The sequence below is a fragment of the Nestor notabilis genome, unplaced genomic scaffold, assembly GCF_000696875.1.
Source record: "Nestor notabilis isolate BGI_N333 unplaced genomic scaffold, ASM69687v1 scaffold16933, whole genome shotgun sequence".
Classification (NCBI taxonomy): Eukaryota; Metazoa; Chordata; class Aves; order Psittaciformes; family Psittacidae; genus Nestor; species Nestor notabilis.
Window position 1 is genome coordinate 1 of NW_009923488.1, and position 10,254 is coordinate 10,254.

The 10,254-nt window shown below is 44.4% G+C and overlaps 1 protein-coding gene across 1 annotated transcript in view; it reads left to right on the plus strand.

Moving 5' to 3' along the window:
- The first annotated feature begins 1,596 nt into the window (after nt 1–1,596).
- VCP (valosin containing protein) overlaps nt 1,597–10,254 on the plus strand; it is a 13,725-nt gene continuing 5,067 nt past the window's right edge. The window contains exons 1-9 of the mRNA XM_010012163.1: nt 1,597–1,774; nt 2,752–2,882; nt 4,651–4,782; nt 5,154–5,256; nt 6,990–7,123; nt 7,378–7,513; nt 8,540–8,652; nt 9,317–9,481; nt 9,590–9,712. Of these exons, the coding sequence (XP_010010465.1) occupies nt 1,597–1,774; nt 2,752–2,882; nt 4,651–4,782; nt 5,154–5,256; nt 6,990–7,123; nt 7,378–7,513; nt 8,540–8,652; nt 9,317–9,481; nt 9,590–9,712 (1,215 nt within the window). The remainder of the gene's footprint in view (nt 1,775–2,751; nt 2,883–4,650; nt 4,783–5,153; nt 5,257–6,989; nt 7,124–7,377; nt 7,514–8,539; nt 8,653–9,316; nt 9,482–9,589; nt 9,713–10,254) is intronic.

Genomic DNA, 10,254 nt, shown 5'->3' on the forward strand with positions numbered 1-10,254 from the left:
GAGGCAAAGAAGTCATTAAGAACCTCAGCCGAATTTGTCACATCCCAAATTCACATTGCCGGGTGAACTTGCAAATGTTTCTTGTCTTTTTCATGTCCACAGTGTTAACTGTGGAAGGCATTGAGCAACACTGTAGTTGATCTTGTAGTGTCTGTGCTGCTCTGTGGCAAACAGAAGTTAAAATGCTTGCTCAAAATGAGTGACAAAAGCATGAAGCAGTCAAATAGCCAGATTAAAAATCTTCAAAGGATGCTTATATTCCAATTTTCCATGGAAAATGTTTATGTTCTAATTGCATGGGAATATCCCTTGTGTTCTGGGAGAATTGGAGCCTGGTTTCTGACAGTACACTTTCTGGAATAACCTTTAAATGCAAGACGTGTTTCATACAAACTTCATAGAGGAGAGACATGAGGCTGTTCCACCCATCCCTCTACCACTAGAAAATGCAAGTTTTAAGCACCACTGTTGGAACAGAACAGTGCTTTGTGCCAGTCTGTGGATTTAAAATGGAAGTGAATCTTTACTTCATCTCATGTGAGGTAACTGTCGGAATAACTTCTGTTGTGGCAGTTCAGCCTGTGCTCTCCCCTCCTCTGCTGGGACTATGTCTGCAGTACTTTCAGCCTCCCAAATCTGTTACCAGTTGTTTTAAGTTCATTGCGGGGGTGAGAAAATTTTAACAGTTCTTGCCCTCAAAGTTTTTCTTGCTGATCTTTAACTGCTTTATTGTGTTACTTTCTGTGGTTTGTTTTTTGCCAAAATCCAGACTCATACGCTAATCACTTCCTGCTTGTGGTCTGTCAATGGTTTTCCTTCTGGGGCAGTCTGTCTTTTCCTTTACTCTTCTGCTGTGTCGTCTCTATGAAGCATGTGGTAGAAGAATCTGTTAAGAGTCTAACAAGAGTCACATATGAAGAGGTGCATTGTCAGCTGCAGTTCCACGTAGACTTTTCTTAGCTGGCAAAGCCAGTTTGAGCTCTTGGCCACAGCTTGATGCTCTGTTGTCCTACACTGCAAAGTAAGAACTGTAGTGTTTATTTAAAAAGGGGGAATGGGCTTTCAGACTTTAACCTAAATGTCAGCCTCTGTAAAATGTGACTGACAGATACCTGGCTGTTACTGCAGGAGCCCTTGCTCTGAATCAGGATTGTCAGCCATGTGGGCTCTGTTCTCTGTAGGAAATTAGAGAGAGGAATGAGCAAAGAGCTTCTTCCAGCTCCCTTTTCCTTTGCAGCTGGTTCAGGAGTAGGTTTGCTGTTGAAACAAAAGTTAGCTTGTGACTCAGAGGTCTTTAGGGTCCATTAAGTAACTTGTGAATGTGCCATGGAGATGGCAATGGGGGCTACAGAAGAGCAGAAGAGTAGGAAGAAAGTACGATACTCCTCAGTGGTCTTGGATAAGGTTTAGAGGAAGGAAAGCAAGTGTTGTGAAGGCTGGCACTTGGTGGGCATGAATTTTGCCTTGTCAGCATTGAAACGTTCTTACGCAGGTGGGAAATCTAATCTCATCAGGTCTTTGGAGAGTTCTTTCTGTCATTTGTACTGGCCTGGGAAGGGGCATCACCGCTGTTCCCAGACTCGGGTTAAGTCCAGCATGATGTGGCTAACTGGAGTTCCCTTCTGTTGCAGCATCCAGCCTTGCCCAGATGTGAAATACGGCAAACGTATCCATGTGCTGCCAATTGATGACACAGTGGAAGGGATCACGGGGAACCTGTTTGAAGTCTATCTCAAGCCATACTTCCTGGAAGCGTACAGGCCCATCAGGAAAGGTAATAGTGCCTGTTACTGAAGTCCTGATGGCGGTGAGTGTGAGCTAGTCTTGAGACTGAATAAGAAGAATTTCTAGAAGCTTATACACGTCTCTGTGAAGCATTAGACTGACATCTGTAGAGTGAGATTTGGCTGGGGCTGATTTAATTTTCGTAGTCTTCAGAAGAAAGGGTGATTGCTGCTGCTGCTGCCTGGCAGAGTCACTTGATAGTTCTGTGGGGTTTTTTTGCTACAAGAGATTGGAGAACATGAGAAAAGGCTCAGGTAGAACTCAGCAGAAAATCTCATTAAACTAAGTGGCTACCACGTGATGGAACTGGAGAGTTCCTGCCATAGAACTGGGGATTTGGTTGGATGTACCAGCTGGCACCCTGATTAAATTCACTTCTTCAGAGTAATTTAATCATTAATTGGGAGAGCATGTGGAAAACCAAATACACTTTTGGAGCTCTGCTAGTAGCGCTTCTGCTGGAACAAAAGGTCCTAATACACTGTTACACAAGTTGAAGTTAATCCAGCTTCTATAGCCGAGCTTAGCCAGGAGTCGTAGTGCAGTATTATATATCATTCTGCTTTTGGAGATAACCAGCTGTAACTAGTAACAACTAATTAAAACAACTTCAGAATGATTTTCTATTAAGTTAAGACTCTTTGCCTGTTTTAGAAATATTATATTGAAACTGACTGGAAAAGTAATGTGATTCCTTGCCTTTGTATTGTGTATTTAGGCATCATTCTATTCCATTGTTTGCTTGTTTTGTTTGTTACTGGAGGAAATTTGAGAACTTTAACTTCTGTAGATCTAAACTGTGCCTGATCACCACAGTACATGCAGCTCTGGAGTTTAAAATGCAGAGCATGCCAGCAGCCTATGCCTCTAAGCCCCTTCCCTGTCCTCTGGGGCTGCTGGTAGTACAAGGGTGGACATTTTGCACATGTCTGTTGCAGCAGGCTACTGAAGTATGGGGTTTTACAGGTGACATCTTCCTGGTACGTGGAGGGATGCGTGCAGTGGAGTTCAAAGTGGTGGAGACAGACCCAAGTCCATACTGCATAGTGGCTCCGGACACAGTGATCCATTGTGAAGGAGAGCCCATCAAGAGAGAGGTGAGCAGAATCCTGCCACACAGTTCTCCTACTGAATCCCCTCTGTCCAAAATCTGTGGCAGTGCTTGAGAGCAGCAGTGTTTGCAGTTCCCATTTTGACATATTGTTTATTGGAAACATTAGAAACTCTTGTTTCAGGAGATCTGCTGCTCTCTGAAAGTAGTCAGAGAAATGTACTTCCAGTGTCCTCCTTCATATGCTGAGATAGCACCACTGTGTAGGTTTGCTGAGGAGATGCCATACTTCGGCAGCAGTTGGTTTTGCATCTGCTTCCAGATATCTCGTGCTGGAGTTGGATCCATCTTTCACTTCCAAAGTTCCCTTGATGCGTAGCAGGGAGAGTTTACAGTGCTGCTAAATTTCATGCCACGTGAAGAGAAAGCAATTAGTGCTTTTTCAGTGAGAAATTTGAAATCCCCAAGTGGTTGACTTTAAAAACAAATATTAAATCCCAGTCCCTTGAAGTCCTTTGAGTGTACCAAGCTTGAGGCAGCCTGAGTAGCTTGTCTGTCAGGTCTTAGCCTTTGCCTTAGAATCATAGATCATAGAATCAACTAGATTGGAAAAGACCTTTAAGATCATAAAGTCCAGCCATTACCTTGCTGTTACAGAGTAGAAAATCTCAGAGAAATGAGCTGAGGTGGTTGCATACTTCATAAAGTAAGTGCCTTTTTACCACCTGCACATCAGGGTGAGGGCTGGTTTGTAGTTAGCTGCTTTATGAAAAAGTTAACCTCTGCGTGACACTCGTGAGCCTGTATCTGGGCACCCCCATGAGTCCAGTTTGGGCTCTTCATGGCACAGCAGAGACAGTTAGAAGCAAATTCAGCCAAGGCCACCAAAGTGATGAGGAGCTGGAGGCCAGAATGAATGAGGAGAGGCTGGGAGAGTGGGATGATGCAGCCCGGAGAAGGGAAGGCAAAGGGATAACTGTCTGATGGGAAAGGTAGATGACCAGGCTGTGAAACTTGTGCCCAGGGATAGGGCTAGGTAGAGGCTAGAGCTTAGCAAGATAAGCTAGATCAAGAGAAATTCCCAGTAGATACCAGGAAAAGATTTTCCCCAACCCTGTAGCAGGGCCCAGAGTGGGCAGGAATCTCCAAACCTGGGGACCTCTGATGTTAGAGAGAGCCAGACACCGAGTGACTTGCCTGAGCTAGTAGTTCCCATTTGCGCCCCTCTTGAGATTCCAGGCTGTCTTCTTTTATTATTTTAGTGTGGCCTAAGTTAGAGATACGAGGCCAGCAGAGGTCTGGACAGCCAGATGCATGGATGCTGTAGAGCTATACTGGAAGAGTTGGTTACAATTGATCTTATCCGCATGTCTGGATCATAGCATTCTCTGTTAATTTGAGTCAATCCCAAAAGGTAACACTGCATCTGAGAATTGTATGGCAGCTTGAGTATGTTAAGTAGTTAGAGGTATCACAGTTTAAGAAATAAGTGTATTTTGTACTGAGCTTCACTGTCTTTGTTGGCCACATCAGAGGGTCACAGAGCTTGTTTTGTGCTGGAGTCTGTAAGGAACTTGGCAGTAGAGGTTGTCATGGCTTCAGTGAGGTCTAGCTACATGCAGGCAATTCCCTTTGTATGGCTGGGAAGGCAGAGCTAAAGAACAATTGCAGAAAACACTAGGAAGACTTTCAAGTCTCAAGACAGCAAAGAAACATCTACGAGCAAAAACCTGGATTCCTGGCGTCTGTGGCCTGGGAGGGGTTGTTGAACTATTGTTTTCACTCAGATATTTAATGTATTTCCTTCCGGGTAGGATGAAGAAGAGTCACTGAATGAAGTGGGCTATGATGACATTGGTGGCTGCCGGAAGCAGCTGGCTCAAATCAAAGAGATGGTGGAGCTTCCCCTCCGACACCCTGCGCTCTTCAAGGCCATAGGGGTGAAGGTAAGTCCCTCTTGATGTCAGAGTTTTATGAGAAGTTGGTGGGGAAATAAGTAATTTGTGAGGGTTTTTTTTTTTTAATGCTAGTGTTAGGAAGTTATTTCCTTAAATGTTCTGGACACAGATTAAAGTACTGGCAGCTTGTAAAGTGGAGTGATGCATTGAATCAGTGCTGTCAGTTACTGGCAAGATTTTTGTTTGTGTGTCATGCAAAGTAGAAAGGGTGTTGATGAGCAATGCTGGGATGGCAGCTGTTGCATGAGTTTGCATCACTATTTCAGACTGGCTTTATCAGAGGCTTACAAATTTGCTGTGAAGCTACGTACACATTCAGGTACTAGCTCACCACTGAAGCCCTTTGCCTTTGTCCTCAGCCTCCACGTGGGATCCTGCTGTATGGTCCTCCTGGCACTGGTAAAACACTGATTGCCCGAGCTGTGGCCAATGAAACAGGAGCTTTCTTCTTCCTGATCAACGGTAAGTTTTGTGGATGATTTGGCCCCGGATCTGCTGTGTGCTTATTCATCCATCTTGTGGTAATGAATGGTGTCAGTAGGGCTCATAGAGCTGCATTGTTTCCCTGACATCCTTCCTTACCTCTTCCAAGCGTGTGGAAGCATCTGTAGTGACACTTCCCTTAAGCTCGATTGTGTTGTGTCAGGGTGTTTGGAACTCAGCTTTGTGACACAGGGACTTGGAGTCTGTCTGTCTGGGTATTCTTTTATGTTGGTGAGGACAGAGCTAAGAGTGAAGTGCTGAGGTTATTCTGAGTGTATGGGGTGCAAGACACTTGGATCTGTTGCTCCCACCATGTTCCATTCAGAAAAGAAGCTGGTCTGCTGTGGACTTCTCTTTTCTCTCAAGTAAAGCACAAGACCTGTTTTGTTTCACATCACATTAATTGGGAGGAACTTCCCTGGAAGCTATAATGAGTACCTTGGGACTTAGCTACAAGTGACAGAACCTCCTGTCAACAGCTCTCACCCATACCAGTTGGGATGGTTACTGATTGCATCCAGTGAGGACTGAATTCCTCACTGCTTTACAGTTAGTGCTGGAATAGCTGAACATTTTTACTTAAGGAGTGCTGCTTTTCTTTTCTGATTTCAATCACATAGACCCATGAAGGTGATAGCAAAGGAGTGTGTAGCACAGCATAGAAGTAGGGAAGTGACTTCCTTTGTGTCTCGAAACAGCAGATGTAAATGGGCTGGTTTTAACCATATGTCCCCCTTTTCCTGAAGTGTGGAAGCTGTCGCTGAATGCTAATGAGGCAGCCGTTTGTTTAGACACTTGTACTCCTGTTGCATAATAAAAATAGCATTGTTGGAGTTAGTGATGGGTTCTCTGTCTGCTGCTCCCAAGCCTGGAGCTGTTGTAGACAGAGCTGGTGACTTACGTGTAATGGTACTCTTAGTACCTTAGTACTCCTAGTGCTGGTGGCTCTGCAGCCGGTGCCAGCTTTATTCAGCTAGCAGCTTTGCACTCCTGAGGATCAGGTTTCTTTCTCTTGGGTCTTTTAGAACCATACTTTCATTACACTCCTATCAGCATGGTGGAAAAATACTTAAAAATAGAAGGAATCTGTAAGGCTGCACTAGTGTTCAGCAGTTGTAGGAGATCTCAGGGGAATATGTCCTTCCTTAGGGGTTGATGTGCTTACACGTTCTTACGATTTTACTTCTTATTTCTCCTTTGAGAGGAGATGGGGTTTATTGTTTGTTTGTTTGGCTTTGTTGGGTTTAACTCATTTATAGGATCTTACAGAGGTAATTATATATCTGTGTGATGTAAGCTAAAGGCAGCTTCAGTATCTTAGAGCTTTTTCCTTACCTACCATGACAGTTTATCACCATATAATTTGATTGCTTCTCTTGCAAGCTAGGACTGGCATTAACAGTGTGTGGTGGCTCACTACAGAGAAGCTCACCAAGTGTGAAAATAGGGTAAGGAATGAGACAATTAAAGGTAGCTCATTGACTAGTGCTGCATTCTGTTAGAGTAAACTGAAAACGCCAGAATAATTATAGCAGGTAATTCTGCATGCTGTTTTTGCCTGTTCAGGTGCAAATTTAGCGAACTGCATTGATAGTATTTGCTTTGGCTTGAAATATAGATTGTCCCATGTGAAAGTTGTACTGAAAAACTGAGCTGTGTGTCTTGGGGCTGGCTGCCTCTCTTCTGGGTGCCACAGTGCTGCTGTTTTTCAGGTCCTGAGATCATGAGCAAGCTGGCTGGTGAGTCTGAGAGCAACCTGAGGAAAGCCTTTGAAGAAGCAGAGAAGAATGCTCCTGCCATCATCTTCATTGATGAACTGGATGCCATTGCTCCTAAGAGAGAGAAGGTAAAGAAAACCTGAAGGAGGTAAAGTAGTACATCCGTTTTGGTAGCAGCTGTCATGAATCCCTGCATTTGACTGCAGGGTAAAGCAGTATTTAACTTAACACCTGATTTCAGTTGGACATGAGAAGAATCAGGTATAGTTCACCATGTTTCTTAACAGCTCGTGGCTGTCATCTCTGTCCTCTCTGGTGCCATACTAGCTCCTGTGCTGTATTGTAGAGCTTCTGGCCTAAGCACTGCTTTCTCTCTCCATAGACACATGGAGAGGTGGAACGTCGCATAGTGTCTCAGCTATTGACTCTTATGGATGGACTGAAACAGAGAGCACATGTGATTGTCATGGCAGCTACCAACAGACCGAACAGCATTGACCCAGCACTCAGGCGATTCGGTAACCACAGCTGCAGTATCTTTCCTGTGCATCATATACTTTGCTACAGGCTGTGCTTCAAGGGCTTTGGAAGGATTAAGCAGAAATTAATGCTAAATATCTTCTGTATGTTACATAAACTATTGACTTGCCTCCAGCTGCTTGTTTGAAATCCATTTCTAGGCTTTCAGCCTTTGGTATCATTTTCCATGCCGTATTAGGGTAGAAATTGTAGGAAAAAAAACCACTCTGAAGGGAAAAAGTATTTTAGCCTCTATTCAGTGAATCTATTTGAGGACATACTGAAAGAGTAAATGCTTAAGGGGATGTTCAAGCCTTCAGCTGCAGAAGGTACTGAATTGTGTGATTCTCTTACTGATGAGAAGTCATTCATTTCTGAGATTCAGGTTTTCAGAACTTTGCATTGTGAATTAATGTCTGGTGTGAGAGCAGTTGGTAAAGTCTGTAATTGCAAACCAGTCAAGTGTGCGGGGGAAGCAGCCTCTTAAATGTGTAGTGAGCCATTTGAATGCATAGCTATGGCTAGAGGAAAATTATAGGTGGAGGTACCTGAGTTAGTATTGCAGTAATACCTGGGTTTCCCACCTCTCCAGACACTGGAACTACTTGTACTCCTATGAAAGCTCTCAGAAATTGAATTTCTCAGTATTTGTGTATTCTTGGGATGAGGACACAAAGGTAGCAATAAACACAAATGTGTCATGGTACATTGGTTTGGGGAAGCATGTTTTCCTAAAAATGAGGCTCATAAAAAGTTACTAAACCAGCACTCCTCGGTGTTATATAGTCTTGAACTCTAGTTGTAGTCTCACTTTCCCTAAATGGCCAAAGTCTTTACTCTTTCTCTGGTCTGACTCTGTTGTCTACTGTACTAACAGATGCTGCAGAGAAACCCAAAGCTCTGGCATTTTCTGAAATTGTATGTTTGTGGCTTGTCATCATGTTGTTCAGTCAGAGGAAGGCAGCGACTGCAGCTCCTCTCGTTTGCAGAATCAGCAGCTCAACATCGTGTTTTGTACTCCCCAGGTCGTTTTGACAGAGAGGTAGATATTGGTATCCCAGATGCCACCGGGCGCCTGGAGATCCTGCAGATCCACACAAAAAATATGAAGCTGGCTGATGATGTGGATCTGGAACAGGTGAGTAGCGTGCTATTGTGAAAGCGGACAGATGTTCCCGATGCTCTGTTTTGTAGTGGAACAGTTAAGGTTTGATCACGTAACTGTGGTCAAGCACAACTGTAGTTGCTCCCTTAGGACAGCGTGACACTCTGTGAATGTGTGATCTCTGGGCTTCCTTTTAACCAGTTTACCAGTGACCAAAAATCGTCACTCACTCTTTAAGAATGGCATAGCTTAGTGAAACAAATGTGTATCAGTTCAGTGTGGAAGTGCCTTGCCACTGTCCTCCTGGGTTTGTTTGCTGACACAGTCTTTTTAAAAGTCAAACAAGCCTAAACCAGCTCACATAGAGCAGGGTGAGCATTGTGGTGGCATTGGACACCATGTGTAAACTGGATGGTTCCTGTCATCTCTGTCCTGAATGAAGAACTGCAGTCCTCCGGGTTATCCCTGGGCATGCCACCTGAATTCCCAGTTGCAGCTTTGATCTCAAGGAGGAGGTGGAACCCGAATGTCTTTGCTTGTTAAGTATGTGGTAGCACTTAGTCTTGAATCTGCAGGAAAGCACTGATGTTGCATTTCTCCAGAGCTTTGTTCCACTTCCCCGCAGGTGACCAGAGTAGGCATTGCCCTTGCAGTGCACTTGCTTGTATTCCTGTGAGTCATAGTGCTCTGCTTTCAGGTGGCAAACGAGACCCATGGCCATGTTGGTGCTGACTTGGCTGCTCTTTGCTCAGAAGCTGCTCTTCAGGCTATCAGAAAGAAGATGGATCTCATAGACCTTGAAGATGAAACCATTGATGCTGAAGTGATGAACTCGCTGGCTGTGACCATGGATGACTTCAGGGTAATGCAGGAGTGCCCCTCTCTTTGGGGTGCAGTGTCTAATTGCTTATCTGAAGCAAGTGAATGTAAAGTGTTGGCATTCATATAATGCTGTTCCTTCTGACAACAGTGGGCTCTGAGCCAGAGCAACCCTTCAGCTCTTCGGGAGACTGTGGTGGAGGTGCCACAAGTTACCTGGGAAGATATTGGTGGTCTAGAAGATGTAAAGAGAGAACTCCAGGAGCTTGTACAGGTGAGGGTTTCCAACAGATTTTTGCTTAGTCCTCTTGAAAGATAATTAGAGTAACAAAATCCAGATCTTCAGATTCCCATTTAGGCTGTGAGCAGGGTAAGTGCAGAAGTTTTTTATGGCATTTGGACTAAAAATACCCTGCTATCCATCTTGGTGGACTTGGAGAGAAAGATGCTGGGAGGCAGCATCAGGCTTTCCTTATCCAAGTCTCCTGTGTCACCTTGGGTGTGTGTTGTGCTGCATTCAGAAACAGCAGCAGTTCTGCTTCTCTTAAGTGGAAACCAGCAGTGGGACCACTGCTGAGAATCTTTTTAAGGGCTGGCTTTATATGCCAGAAAATGGATGAAGTTTCTTGTACAGAGAGCCTCTGAAGGGCTTCTCATCAGCATTACCACAAGGACAGGTGAGAAGTAATTGTGAACCCTTCTATGAAGGGAAAGACTGGGACAGAAAGTCATGAATGGTCTGTGGAAACTCCTGGGGGCTATACTGGAATGGTGTGGGTTTGATACATTACTGGTCACAGGTGGACCTCTAGGACA